General features: G+C 34.9%; 2 protein-coding genes across 2 annotated transcripts; one reads left to right on the forward strand and one right to left on the reverse strand.

Moving 5' to 3' along the window:
• The first annotated feature begins 3,185 nt into the window (after nucleotides 1–3,185).
• On the forward strand, nucleotides 3,186–4,376 carry LOC132277918 (small ribosomal subunit protein mS78 (rPPR3a)-like). Its single transcript, XM_059779761.1, has one exon. It carries the CDS (start codon nucleotides 3,186–3,188, stop codon nucleotides 4,374–4,376), a length of 1,191 nt encoding a protein of 396 aa, XP_059635744.1.
• Nucleotides 4,377–5,592: 1,216 nt separating this feature from the next.
• Nucleotides 5,593–8,552, reverse strand: LOC132307246 ((3S,6E)-nerolidol synthase 1-like). The gene is made up of 7 exons (XM_059804960.1): nucleotides 8,219–8,552; nucleotides 7,865–8,135; nucleotides 7,403–7,781; nucleotides 7,064–7,282; nucleotides 6,794–6,932; nucleotides 6,465–6,713; nucleotides 5,593–6,024 (listed from the first exon to the last, which is right to left on the reverse strand). The coding sequence occupies exons 1-7, from the start codon at nucleotides 8,408–8,410 to the stop codon at nucleotides 5,734–5,736; spliced, it is 1,740 nt and encodes a 579-aa protein (XP_059660943.1). The 5' UTR covers nucleotides 8,411–8,552; the 3' UTR covers nucleotides 5,593–5,733.
• Between the last annotated feature and the right edge of the window lie 7,414 nt (nucleotides 8,553–15,966).

Raw genomic sequence — 15,966 nt, forward strand, 5'->3', positions numbered from 1 at the left:
TTGATGATGGAGGAGATGGAGAAGAATGGGATTGGGGCTAATTTGATCACATTCAATACGCTTTTGGACGCATTTTACCGGAATAATGGGCTTTCTGATGCTGAGAAGTTGTGGGCATTGATGAAAGATAAGAATGTGGTTCTGGATGCCAGAAGTTGCAATCCAAAGTTGCGTGGATTGGTTGCTGATTATAGAATTTCGGAAGCTGTTGAGGTGATTGAAGAAATGGGGAGGAAGGGTGTGAAACCAGAATACTTATAGTTTTAATGCTTTGATTAAAGGATTTTGTAATGATAAGAATTTGGAAGAAGCTAAGAAATGGTACGTGCAAATAGCAAAAAATGATTGTGCACCTGGTCGAGCAACACTTACCATGCATTTACCCCTTGCTTGCGTCGAGGGTGATTTTGATTTTGCTCTTGAGTTGTGCAAGGAGGCCATTCAGCAGCGAATCCTTTTCGATCCGGTAAAAATGCAACTTGTGGTAGATGGATTGGCTAAAGAGTCAAAGCTTGAAGAAGCGAAAGAGCTTGTGGAGTTAGGAAAGTCAGCTTACGAACTAAAAGTGCCAACAGACCCAAAAGAGTAGTTGCTACCGATTCTCTGTTCTTGTTTGATCTTTTATATTTCTTCTGCTACTTAATTAGGTAGATGCTGTCATTACCTTCATTTCATTTGGAAGTTTGAACATCCCTTCGTTAGACCTATCTGTTTTGTTTTGTACTAAGAAGCAAATCCACTCAAATAATGGAGTCCATCTTATGATCACCCCTTCCTTTCCAAAAAGGGAGGTCAGAGTTCGAACCTGGGTAGAAGTAAGGTGTGTGAGTAATTGCTTTAACTTCTAAAAGAAAAGAAAAAAAAATTGCATCACTTATCTCTGTACGTAACAAGGGGAGCTTTTCAAGACAGATTTAGATGAAAAAGTGAACGGATACAATAAGTGATTATGCAACATTACTTAATAGCTTAAACTTTTGAATAAATAAATATGTGTTCACCCGTTACAGCAACCCACTGCAAATCTTACCCAAAATCACCCTATCATCCACCTCTCGTAAATAGGTTATATGCCTTGTTATTAGTATTCGAAATGAAAAACAACTATTTGTAATTAATTCACTTTGATAAATAAATCAAATTAGTCGCCTTGAATATCGCAATGTAATCAAATTAGTCTTCCTGAATTACATAATTCGATTAACTAATTCATTCAAAAATAAATCAAATTAGTCCCACTGTACATAACAATTCGTTCAATTTTATTAATAAACCAAACTAAGTCTCCTTGAATATCATAATTCAAGGGTAAAGTGCAACAAACCCCCTTCAATTATACCCCAATGAGCACAAAACCCCCTTGAATTTCTAAAGTTGCATTTACCCCCCCTCAACTTGGGGGTTTGGTGGCAATTTACCCAATCCGACCACCGGCAAATTTTTTGGTTATTAAATTGAGTCCCTGAGTACCATATTTAAATTAAATGACCATTTAACCCTTATCCGTAATTCCTCTTCACCCAATTTTCTCTCTCTTCTCTATCTCCATTGAAGACCAAAAGGCAGAGCTTCATCTCTACACCAAACTGAGAACGACGTCTACACCATGAACTTCGGCGACAGCCTTGATCGGAACACCATAGTGATTTTTGTGTCACCGTGAAAGAATATGACCAGGTCGTTTTTGTGACCTGGTTCTCGCCGTGGATGGTAGCGACCTTTGGGTTGCTACATGTTGGAGGATGGGGTCGCTACTGTAGCGACCCAGCAAGCTATGGAGGACGATCGCCGTCCATGGGATATACCAGGTCACAGCCGGATATCTCCACCCTTTCTGGCCACGCCTTTCCTAGGGTTCCAATAATCACTCCGCTACCCTCAATCCTGGCCATCCAATTTCTGCCGATCCCACCTTCAATCTTTCTAATTCTCAGTCGTCAAGTTTGTCTCAGGATCACTGCTCCGATGTTTCTAGGTTCTTGAACGTTCCATCACCGGAATCCGGTGGATTCAATCGCGAATCTTTGCATGAATCCGACAATAAGTGCTTGAATGCCGCCGTCGCCGCTGCTAGGGTTTTGGATTACCCCTCACCCGACTCTGAAATTCGCAACAACCAAATTTCTGGGCCTGCATCATCGCAGGGTTCAGGCAATTGCGGTTCTGCTGTTTTGGATACTCACAATTACTCGTTACCTGACTAAGGTAACTCTTCTCGATCTCTACTTTCTTCTCTCGATTGCGCAAATAATTCTCTCGATGGTGATGGTGTTGAGGATCAGAAGATTAAATTGGAGGAGTTGGGCAATAATTTCTCGTTAAAAAGAAAGAAAGAAAATGAAGAATTTCATTTAAGTAGCTGAAGGAAACGGTGGCATTTTTATTGTGAAGTGGCATCCTTTTTATGAGAGGGGTAAAATAGACTTTTCCAATTTCCGGTGATAGGAGATGACTGGAAAAACCTTCTCTGTCCTAAGACTGCACCAATACCATAGTTGAGGGGGGTTATTTGTAATTGAGGGGGGTTATTTGCACTTAAGGTATAATTGAGGGGGGTTTATTGCACTTTACCCATAATTCAATTAGGTAAGCGGTGCATATACACAAACCACCACCAAGTCATACCTTTAAAAATTTACTCCTCAAATTAGAATTGACGTTTTAAATTATAACTTCTATCTAGGAACTGGATTTTTATACAATTTTTTTTTTTAAAAAACTATTTTAACATATTTAATTGTTTGTTCTAAATTAGATTTTTATAATTCTAAGAGCAAAATTATTAGTATATTTTAAAGAAAAAAGAAATCTAAGAAAATTAATCAAATGTTTTTAATTGGAGAAATAATATTACAATTTTAGAGAACAAACTAAAACATTTAGAGAAAATCAAGATTGACAATTCATATTTAATAAATTGACAACATATATAAAAACAAATTATAAAGGGTTAAAACTTGTTTAATTTTTAAAAGTCGATTATCTCGGTTAAAAATAAAAACAATAATTTAAAATGATTTTTGAAATTTTTTTTTGAGAAAAATTTAATTACACCCGCCAACTATTATACGAACAGTCGGTGCAACCAAGTTTTTATCGTACTTTCCTTATAAATTCACTGTAATTCTAAATTTGTACTGTACCCTACATTTCCCTTCCAGAATTCGGAAAAAAGAAAAAAGGCAATGTCTTCTTCCGTCTACCGCCGTCTTAACGGACTCTTCCCCGCCACAACCAGCACCTCCTCCTTGCCAAAAACTCCGAAGACCAAGAATCCCTTACCCAAAACTCCGAAGACCAAAAATCTCTTAGACATCGTCGAGAATTTCAAGAAGTCGTCCGACTCCGAGCACTTCCGCAACCGCGCCTCCAGCTACAAAGCCACCGTACGCCGCCTCTTCAATGCTGGAAAGTTGTCTTACATCGAAGACATCCTCGAGCACCAAAAAAGGTACAAGAATATCACCAATGAGCGCTTCACTGTACGAATAATGTCTCTGTATGGGAAGTACGGCATGTTCGAGCATGCCCACAAGTTGTTCGACGAAATGCCGCACTTGAAATGCGACCGCACAGTCGTGTCGTTCAATGCCCTCCTCGGAGCTTATGTCAATTCGAAAAATTTCGATAAGATTGGCCAGCTTTTTCGTGAGTTGCCGGAGAAGTTGTCGATTCAGCCGGACACCGTTTCGTATAACACGGTTGTTAAAGCTTTTTGCCAGATGGGCTCGTTTGATGCTGCGCGTTCTGTGATAGAAGAGATGGAGAAGAATGGGATTGGGCCTGATTTGATCACATTCAATACGCTTTTGGATGCATTTTGTAGGAATAATCGGATTTCTGATACTGAGAAGGTATTGGCACAAATGGAAGAAAAGAATGTTGTTCCCAATGCGAGAAGTTACAATCCAAAGTTGCGTGGGTTGGTTGCTGATAATAGAATTTCTGAAGCTGTTGAGGTGTTCGAAGAAATGAGGAGGAAGGGAGTGAAACCAGATATTTATAGCTTTAATGCTCTGATTAAAGGATTTTGGGTTAGTAAGAATTTGGAAGAAGCTAAGAGGTGGTACTGCGAAATAGCAAAAAATGATTGTGCCCCTGATCGGGCAACAATCACGATGCTTTTATTCCTTGCTTGCGACGAGGGTGATTTTGATTTTGCTCTTGAGTTGTGCAAGGAGGCCTTTCATCAGCGTTTTCTTGTTAAATCGGCAAAACTGCAGTGTGTGGTAGATGGACTGGCTAAAGAGTCAGAAAAAAAGAAAAAAAAGCTTGACGAAGCAAAAGAGCTTTTGGAGTTAGGGAAGTCAAATTACAAACTAAAAGTGCCAGCAGATACAAAAGAGCAGTCTTACTCATTCTCTGTTCTTGTTTGATCTTACTTATACTTTGATATTGTTGCTGAGCTTATGAATGCAATTTGGAGCATAAAATTTGATATTTTGTCCCTACTTGGAGTGGCACTTTCAATTAAATAAACATAGAATGCATTTTTACATTCATTGTTGTGTAGATGTGGTCTAACATTGTGATTTTTTTATGTGGTATTGTCATTTTTGTTTTTCCTAATTAATATTGTTTTTCATTATTCAAGTAGGTGAAATAGGATAAGCACTTTTAGCCCTTGTAATTTGTGGCTTCTTACTTTTGCTTTTCCAAAATTTCTCATTCTTTAAATCATTATCATTCTTCCTTGAACTCTTACAAATGACTTTAATCACAAGTGTTTAATTTTTAGGAACATCACTTGAGCTTCTACAAACTTATTCTACTTCTATGTTTACCCATTTTTAATTTATTATTTGATTCTAAAACCTTCAAAATGTGACTGGACATCTTAATTGACGCAGTTATCCTCGTGCTTGATTGTCTTGCTGACTTTTGAGGCATACTCTAAACTAGTTTGTTTGATCAGCTGTTTAAATGTCTTTGTAGCAAAAGGGGGGAAAAAAGAAAAAGAAAAAGAACATACATAAAGAAAGAAGAGGTGTTTAGATAATATTTGGCTCCAACTGGTATTCTCTGAACATGCCATAAAATTTAATCAGAAGTATCAAAACCCATGAGTTTTTCACACCGTCACCAGTACTATCTGCACATGCATATAGAAACAAAACCCACGAGTTTTTCACCAAATTTAATCAAACTTAGCGGTCTTTTCATAAATTTTTTAGGATTGTTTCGTACATGCTTTACGCGTTTGGGAGTGTTCATTTGGAATATTATTGCAGTATTGGTCAAGATTTTATTTGTGCGTGTGTGTCGTGTGCGGATATGTAATAATGTACAAAGAGTACTTTGATGGCATGTACTCCCCCCCCCCCCCCCCCCCCTTTTTTTTTTCTTTTTTTCTTTTTCTTGTTATTATATTTTCTTCTTCTTTTAAATTCTGACTAATTAACATGTAAAGCATTAAAAGGCCTCCTAATTCTAAAGCTTCTACTTGTATCAAGCTGACCCAGCTTGGAATCTCATGACTATGAATCTATGATTCTTAGTTTATAATGGAGGTTTCACAACCTTAGTTTTGGGGAGAAAAATAGACTCTCACTTTCCATTAATATCACATCTTCAAATTATAAAACTATAAAGTACATGAATTTTACTAGTATGACCATAAATAAGAAAAAAGGGTTATATATTACAAGAGCTGTAGTACTGTTTGCAGGAAAAAGCTGATTCTACATCTGACTCTAAACGTCAAACATTATTCTTTTTGATATCTTAGGAGATTTATAAGGAAACAGAGCCATAGAGCATTTGCTTGACTTGTTCCTCAAGGTCTGTAAGGTGATGATTGTTATCATAACTGTACATCAAAGGAACCATCCTTGCAACATTTAAAGTAGCAATCTTGAAAGATGCTGGAAACGTATTTGGATGGAGGCACTCCTTGTTGAGGCGTTTCCAAGCATCCGAAATCATGTTATGAACATGTTGCTGTGCAAGTTCAACCGAACAGCCTTGGTGTTCCTTCATGTAGTACTCTACATATGACCCATCATGCCCTTCTTGATTCTCATCCTACAAGTTTATCCAATTCGAGATTAGGAGTAAATTAAAACGAGCATTTGAATAGTGAACTAGACTGAAGCATCTCTAAGCGACCCAATTATTATATAGGTTAGAATATATATATATATATATTCTCTTTTCTCACTTCTTTATTGGAAATCTGTAGGGTATATAGCGTCTATATCAAACTTTTCCTTGAAAGACCAGCAGGACCCATGGCAATTGAGCCATCACTTTTGATGGTACCCACCAACAGCAATCACTGGTGGATAACAGAATAATTGCGCGTCAAAGTATACCTTTCTCAGCCTTTTGGTAGTTGAATAATGCTAAGAAGTAATAACTTAGGAAGACATTATTGACCTTTCTAAGTTGCCTAGTAATAAATTAGACAAAATTTTGTATCCCCAAAAACTTGTGTGGTAGCTAGTGAAATACTACATGATTACCTTGGCACTTCCCAAGTCATCCCAAAGACGAAGAATTGTTGCCACAGAATGCATAAGCTCTGGAATATCATTTACAAGATTTGCACTTTCATTGGTTAAGCCATGACCCAAGAGAAAGAAGACGTGGACTAGAACCACATGCACCCCTGAACTAACAACCCCATTCTTCAAGTACTCCTCTGCCTTGGGTGAGTGTCCAGAAGCAAACCATTTTGCTTCTACTAGAAATGCATTGCACAAAGTGGCCCACTGCAACATTCATATAATATTGTTATGTTAGCTGATACATAATTGTAGCATTTATTCAGATTGCAGGATTATTAACACACCGCCTTTCGTAGGGATTCTGTGGGGTTTCTTCCATGCTTTTTGTAGATCTTGTAGCCAATTTCGTTAGTGGTGTCATAAAGAGCCTTGAAGCTTATCTTCATGCAGTCAGGGAGATGCTCAAGAGCAGCAATGTCCCATCTGCATGTACGTAAATCATACAATTATTATGTTCACACACAAATTGTTAATAAGAAGCGATCCATAGATCTAGCTAACAAATATGTAAGAATTTTTTAAAACATCATAAAAACTCTTTCCTTGACGCATACCTGTTGACAGCTTCGGTGAAGAGAGTGAGTTCATCGAGCGTTCCATGAACATCAAATATGTCATCTATTATGTAAATTAGAGAAATGGGTTTTGTGAGCTCGCTCCTTTGTTCCGAGAAGCTGGAATTTGTGAGGATGGCCATGGACCACATGTGCCATTTAAGTGGTTGGTCTCTGGCAAACTTTAACTCCTTTGCCAAGCCTAGGTTGTCCCACCATCTAAGTTGACAAAGATGCACATTAGAGAGACATAAATCTCAAATATATAACAACTTAGAGAGACGTAAATCTCAATGATATAACAACAAAACTAAGTCCTAAGTCGTAATACAGACTCACTGGGAAACTTGAAGGATTTCCCGTTGGTGTATGGATTGAACCAACTTGAAATCCATTTCTGCCAGTTCTTGCAGGACATTTCCCTGACCATTAATGCCATTGAAATCTTTGATAAAGTTTTTCACCATGAACCTTGCCAAGCTCTTGTGATAGGGATTCGTTAATGTACTCCTAATAATATTTCTACCTTGATGATGATGATCAAGATGTTTCACCCATGAAGAAAGAATGTGGCTGCTAAAGTTTGCAGCATCATCAAGTACATCTTCCTGTTCTATTCTTAGCTGCGAGGCCTCATATAAACCCATCAATCCCTTGATGTCTTGTTTCAGTTTTTCTTTGAACATCCCGTCCTTGCCCTTGAATTTGTTAAACACACCTGTTCGATCGAAGCCCAAATTGTTGGTTGATAACTCAAAAATCATAATCAAATTTGGGTAACAGGAAAAGAAAATACTTCACCTGCAGTCACATAGTAACCTTCTTGTCTCAGTAGTCTGAAACGAAGTGAAACCTCATAAAGGTCGTCGTAGTTATCTACACAAGTATGAGTGTTAATTTTAGTATAATGCCTTTGTAGGACTTCATCAATCTTCTCGTGGAAGTGGTAGTCAATGCCTAGGCGCTGGACGGCATCAATCATGGCCAAACCTTCTAATGGATCTTCTCCTACTTTGCTGAATGAATGCTTAACTTCGTTCAGTTTTTTTGCATGTTTGATGTGAAGCTCATCCTGCGAAAGTGTTAGTGTCAGCTGTTGAAACATATACAAGAAATCAAGAAACTAGAACTCAAATTTCACATGCAGCACTCAACTGTAAAGTTGGCGTATTCAGTTTTAAGGTTTTGTTGTGTTGAGGGGTTAGAATTCAAGGTGAGGGCTTGGGACATGTTCCATTTCTGGGTGGTAGGCATAGTTGCAGTGTGAGGGAGTCTGGTGTTGCCGGTTTGTGGGTCGATGTTTGTAGGAATGTTGGTAGAAATAGACATGAAATGAGGGAGTGCCATTGACAATGTTTCCAAGTTGTGAACTGCTGAGATGTTTTGTGTGGAGGTTGGTGACTTAGAAATGTACCCAGACGTAGAACCTTATATATAGAATAAATACTTGGTGAAGTTCTTCAGTACTTTTAGATACAAAACTCACATGCTTTACACATTTAATTGGGACTGTTCATTTGGGATACTATTAGCCTTTGTCAAGATTCTATTTTCGTGTGTTTTGTGTGGGTATGTATTATTGTAGGAAGAGTTTTTTGATGGTGACTGCCTACTTAACATTGTAGTTTTGCATGCGATATTGTCATTTTTGTTCTTCCTATTTGGCATTTTGAATATGTAATCAATTATAATTTTGCATTGCGCAAGTAGGTGATATAGGAGAAGCGCATTTAGCCCTTGTTGTTTGTGGTTTCTTTTCATTTCTGTGCCTTAGTCGTGTTTTTCCATAATTCCTCATTGTTTAAATAGTTATCATTCTTCCTTGAACTCTTACAAATGCCTTTAATTATCTCACCTGTTTAATGTTTGGGAACTTCACGAGCTTCAACAAACTTATTCTACTTCTAGGTTTACCTATTATTAATTTATTGTTTTATTCTAAACAGCTTTATTGACACAGTTGACCTTGTGCTTGATTGCCTTGCTGACTTACGATGCTTACTCTAAACTAGATGTTTGATCAGGTGTTTAAATGTCTCTTTAGCTAAAGGAAAAAAAAAAAACGAGAGAAGGAAAGAAAGAAGAGGTGTTCAGATGTATGTGGCTGCAACTGGTATTCTTTGAAGACGGCTTAAAATTTAATCTGAAGTATGAAATATATATATTACTTTTACTACTTAATTAGGTAGATTCTGTCATTATCTTGATTTTATTTGGAGGTTTGAACATCCTTTCATTTGACTTATCTGTTTGTTGAAAACCTTTATCAAATGCAGGAGATAAAAACTTTGTTACCCAATAGAAAGCCATCAAAATATTTGGATGCTATGTTGGGCAGCATGGATTTGGTTCCCTGAAATTGAAATTGAAAAAAAATAAAAATAATAAAAATAATAATAATGAGTTGTTCAAATTCTATTGAACATAGCTTGAAGTAATTTTGCTTCTCTCAGAGTTCAATCCCTCTTTCTCCACCATTTAGTTTATTAGCTCATTGGGAGCTTCATTCTTCATCACAGTGCATTGGATGATTCATATGCTGTTAAACTTTGCCAATGTATGGCACCGGTTTTAACAAGTACTGATGTACAGTACTAAGCAGCAGCTCCACTCAAATTATTGGGTTCATCTGATTATCCTCTCAAATAATGGAGACTGGAGTCCATCTGTATGATCAGAGGCAGAAGAGTAGTGATTTGAATGATTCGAGAGATCTTGCACTGGCCTATAATTCCTCCTCTTTTTTTTTTTTTTTCGGGGGGCAAATATAGGATTTAATTATTTCTGGGAAGTAATTCCTCATTTTTTAACACCTTGCAATTCATTTTATAGTGGATTGTTGACTACCTTCTCGTAGATGGATTAGACACACTGATTAAACGTACAAAATCTTGCATTCTTTGTGTGCTTATGTGATTGTGTTTGTGCTTGTCTCATTCCAAAAAAAAAAAAAAAATTCCTGAAATAGGAAAGACATCTTCCAAGTTTTAAGCAAGAGCATGGGATCTAAGAGTACCATTACCCCCGAACTAGCATATTTGATTTTTTTTTTTTAGTCGACATATTTATTAGTAACATTATTGGTGTTCATCATCGTGTCACTTTTCATGAAACTCATATTAAAGAGTTCGAATCCTCTGTGATGCTGATTGTAAGGATCTGAACACCGGGACACCGACACCATATTAAAGGTTAGCAACCAATTGATGGTGCAGGTGGTTGGTTGCCACTGCTTTCATGGTGTCTGCTTTTTTTTTTTTTTTTTTTTTGGTCCTGACAATAAGAAAAGCCATACGGCATCTACCCAACCAACAAGAACACTACAGACGATACAGCGAGCTAATGGACACAACCATCCTAACAAGGAACAAACAATCCCATCTCAATACGACTGGACCAACCATTAAACCTGGCCAAACAGGTTGCTGAAAGGTCCCCACACAAACGTGGTGCGCACCATTTAGGTCACATTGGTGCTTTTGTCCTTTCAACACAGTGGTACTGAACTATTATTGTAGACCTTGTCTTCAAACCAAACCTTACTGTAGTTTCCCCACAACAACAAAATATAAAACAATTAAATCAACCAAAACCGGGATCCAAGCCGTTGCATGGGGAGAGCGCGCCCTTGAGATAGATTTGACACCGAATAATTCAGAAAACTATAAAATATAGTTTTATAAAAACAGTCTTTTCCTTAACTAAATGTTCAAAAAACATTAATAAAAAACTGTCCGACAAGCAAATTTTTATACAGTTTTTTAATTTTTAATTATCAATTAGTTAAAAGTTGTTCTAAAAAAACTGAACCAAGCAAATATTTGCGTTCTACTTTCAACCTAATTTATCTTGAGATAGGAATCATAGGACAACTCTTCCGCTAACTATTGAAGTCAACACCATTATATTTCTCTGACTTGCAGGAATTTGTACAAGTTATTTTACCGGACCCAAAAAATATGTATTAAATTTAGAGTACACATTTTATTAATTGAGTACATTCCACTTTTTTTCTTTATTTTTTTTTTTCTTTCCTGAACTAATTTTATTAACCAACAAACCACCAAACTACACGAAAAAGAGACGCATACCTCTCTCTAGGGCACAACTAGTAAAAACTCCATTTCTTAAAGTAGAATTTGGAAGTAAATCCTACTTCAATAACTTCTCTTTTCCAGCACTCTTTTCTTGTTCTTTTAAACTTGTAATTATCTCTTTTCTATCTTCTTTTAAATTCTGACTAATTAATACTATAAAGCATTAAAAGGATTACTAATTTTTTATTTCAGTCTCCACTTGTATCAAGTTGACCTCCTTGAAATTTCATGACTATGATTCAAAGACGCACGCCTATTATGTGATTCGCATTTTTGAGGGAGAAGAAGTTTTACCAACTAGAATAATGGCACAGTGGTTCTTAGTAAAGTTTTCTCACTGTTAGCAGTGCTATCTGCACATGTATATAGAAACAAAATCATGAGTTTTCACCAAAGAGATAGTTTAATCAAACGTAGCGTTTTATTTATAAAAATTTTAGGATAGTTTCGTACATGTTACATGCGTAACATACTTTATGCGTTTGGGAGTTTTATTTGGAATATTATTGCTATACTACCTGTACATGCAAATAGAAAATCAACCAACGAATTTTTCACCATAAATATATATAGTTTAGTCAATCTTAGCGTTTATTTATAAAATTTTTAGAATAGTTTGGCACATGTCACATGCTTTACGCGTTTGGAAGTGTTCATTTGAAATATTATTATGATATTGATCAAGATCTTATTTGCACGTGTATCGTGTGCGAATACGCAAGTAAAGGAGCAAGAGTATCTTTTTTAAAAACTTCTCATTCAACTACTATTAAAAAAAAAAAAGGTCGCAAGAGTATTTTGATGGTGACTGCACTGCTTAACATTCTTCCTTGGAACTCTTACAATTGACTTCTATCTTACATGTGTTTAATGTTTAGGAACATCACACGACCTTCAACAAACTTAATTATTTGACTTAAAATGTGATTGAACAGCTCTATTAACGTTATTAGTTATCAATCATTTTAAGTGTTTAATGTTTAGGAACATCACACGACCTTCAACAAACTTAATTATTTGACTTAAAATGTGATTGAACAGCTCTATTAACGTTATTAGTTATCAATCATTTTAAGTGTATTACTTTTTCTACTTTATTAGGTAGATTTTTGTCATTATCTTGAAATTATTTTGAGTTATTTGGAGGTTTGAACATGCGATCCTTTCATTTGACATTGACAACACTTATCATTACAAGATATTTAGTATTTAGGAACATCCCATGACCTTCAACAAACTTAATTATTTGATTTAAAATGTGACTAGACAGTTTTATTAACGTTATTAGTTATCTATCATTTCAAGTGTATTACTTATTCTACTTAGTTAGGTAGATTTTGTCATTATCTTGATATTATTTGGAGTTATTTTGAGGTTTGAACATGCAATCCTTTCAATTGACGCTGATAACACTCATCATTACAAGAGGTTTAATGTTTAGGAACATCACATGACCTTCAACAAACTTAATTATTTGACTTAAAATGTGACTAGACAGCTTTATTAACGTTATTAATTAGTTATCTATCATTTTAAGTGTATTACTTCTTCTACTTTATTAGGTAGATTTTGACATTATCTTGATATTATTTTGAGTTATTTGGAGGTTTGAACATGCGATCCTTTCATTTGACGTTGATAACACTTATCATTACAAGAGATTTAATGTTTAGGAACATCACATGACCTTCAACAAACTTAATTATTTGACTTAAAATGTGACTAGACAGTTTTATTAACGTTATTAGTTATCTATCATTTCAAGTGTACTACTTCTTCTACTTAATTAGGTAAATTTTGTCATTATCTTGATATTATTTGGAGTTATTTGGAGGTTTGAACATGCGATCCTTTGATTTGACGTTGATAACACTCATCATTACAAGAGGTTTAATGTTTAGGAACATCACATGACCTTCAACAAACTTAATTATTTGACTTAAAATGTGACTGGACAGCTTTATTAACGTTATTAGTTACCTATCATTTTAAGTGTATTACTTCTTCCACTTTATTACGTAGATTTTGTCATTATCTTGATATTATTTTGAATTATTTGGAGGTTTGATCGAACATGCGATCCTTTCATTTGACGTTGATAACACTTACCATTACAAGATATTTAATGTTTAGGAACATCCCATGACCTTCAACAAACTTAATTATTTGACTTAAAATGTGACTAGACAGTTTTATTAACGTTATTAGTTATCTATCATTTCAAGTGTATTACTTCTTCTACTTAATTAGGTAGATTTTGTCATTATCTTGATATTATTTGAAGTTATTTGGAGATTTGAACATGCGATCCTTTCATTTAACGTTGATAGCACTCATCATTACAAGAGGTTTAACGTTTAGGATCATCACATGACCTTCAACAAACTTAATTATTTGACTTAAAATGTGACTGGACAGCTTTATTAACGTTATTAGTTATCTATCATTTTAAGTGTATTACTTCTTCTACTTTATTCGGTAGATTTTGTCATTATCTTGATATTATTTTGAGTTATTTGGAGGTTTGAACATGCGATCCTTTCATTTGACGTTGATAACACTCATCATTACAAGTGATGAAACCTTTTTATCGTTTATATGGTAAGTTTTAAAATATTTTGATGCTATATTGAGCTGCATGAAATTAATGTCATGAAATTAAAATTAGAGAAAAATTAGACGTTCAAAGTCTATGGAACTTGGCTTGAGGGAATTCCGCTTCTCCCCGAGTTCAATCCCTCTCTCTATTATTTAGTTTAGTAGCTCCTTGGGAGCTTCATTCTTCATCACAGTGCATTGGATGATTCATCCTACTGCCCCACTTTAGCAGCGCCAGGCACCATTTTTAATTTTGTACAAATGTACAGTACTAAGAAGAGAATATATCCACTCAAATAATTGAATTCATCGGATAATGCTCTCAAATAATGATAGACGTCTGCTAGTGATGGTACTGATGTATTCATAATGATCATCTGTATACAATTAGGTCATTGCTTGTCTTCTTATTAGGGGAGGCAAACCGGGTTGGTTGGGTCGGGTTTGAACATGGTTAAAAATATGAAGGGGTTAAAAATAGGTTGTAGTTCATCATATTCAACCCTTTTGCAATGGGTTAAATATGGGTTGGGTCAACTCGTAAGATCCACCCATTTTCATCCTTTTATTCTTTCTTTTTTTTTTAAATAAAAAAAAATACATTTTATTATTAGTTCAATCTGGTTTTACTAAAAATTAGGAAAAAAATTATTTTAATTGTTATGGGTTGAAGGTAATTAATAAGTTTACAAAATTCATTTAGCACATATATATTCTTCAATATTTTTTTAAAAAAATTGTACTTTTATATTATTTTATGAAATTTCAACTTTCAACTCGTATGTATATATATATTCTTTCTGATGGTAAAATTTGTATTAAAGTAGAAGAGAAACAAATGATTTAAAAATGTCCAAGTCGAAAGCAAATGCCCTGTCCAAGCCATTGAACAATTGACAGGGCCAAAATACAAACAAACAGAGACCATATGCATATGATCACGCCTTACATAAATATTATTATTATTATTTAGTCAAAATATATGTACGTACATATCCCAATAATCGACATTTTATAGAGACATAATTTGTCAAAAAGAGAAAATTTTCAAATTAAACAGTGAAAATTCATGTGCATCACTCGTATCATAATAATGTATTACTATTTTTTTATAACAGAAATATAAAGATACACATACGTATTTATATATACATTTATATAAATGAATAATAATAATAATAAAAATCTCAAACTCAGTAATATTTATCGACTCTTTTTAGAGGGAGAAGTGAAGGAAAGACAAGAAATTTCTAGAGAGAAAAATGTAGGGAGAGATGTGATTGATCGATAAGAGACAAATTTAGAGAGAGAGAAATGGGGTGAGTGCAATAGAGAATAAATTTGTGTTGTGTGTCTATTATGGGATGGGTGAAATATGAGTTGAACATAGTTACTCATATTTAACTCATCTTGACCCTCAAATTAATAGTTAAAAATTATCTAACTTATTTTTGACCAACTTTAAATATGGTTCATCTAAAATCATTAAAAAATGAACGAATATGAATGGATTGATCGGTTGTGACCCATTTTGCCATCCTTACTTCTTATGTAGGGTTTCTAATAGAAAAAAAACTTTCATTTGAATGATTTGATCAGTGCTCTAATAGGAAATTTTTTGTCACACCACATATTAGTTACGCGTAAAAATATAATTTTAATATTGCAAATAATTATTTTGATGGAGTTATCCATCAACTAGCGAAATTTTTTTTTTTTTTTGGCTAGTAATTTAGGCTATCATTTTTCATTTTCGTGAGCCATGCATTATCACTGATGTCATCGTGTCCACGCAGAGGCCTTACATACTATATAGGATGGCAACAACAAGCTAGGGCCCCCCACAACTGACCTAACGAAGAACTTTCCCTTTCGACAAATTGATTCCTTGTGCGTGGTTCAAAAATCCCATGACCTTTCATGTAGTGTCCCACACAACAAGATAAGATACATCACTTTCTCATTTATGTGTTGTGGGGTCTAAAAACTGATAAAAAAAATCGCCTAAAAAAAAATCGCCTAATCTCATCTGCACCAGCCTATTTGAATTTTGACACTCTAAGAACGTCATATCAATTTTTTCAAGAGCCATGTCAGTAATTTTAAAAGTCACGTCAATAGTTTTCGCTCTTCAAAAACATACACTCCATCAGACTCTCCGAATTTTCGCTCTCCAAAAAAAATAATAATAAAAAATTAAAATTAATT

This window comes from Cornus florida, unplaced genomic scaffold (assembly GCF_030987335.1).
Source record: "Cornus florida cultivar Cherokee Brave unplaced genomic scaffold, ASM3098733v1 CherokeeBrave_3.0.0_Hap2_Chr01, whole genome shotgun sequence".
Lineage (NCBI taxonomy): Eukaryota > Viridiplantae > Streptophyta > Magnoliopsida > Cornales > Cornaceae > Cornus > Cornus florida.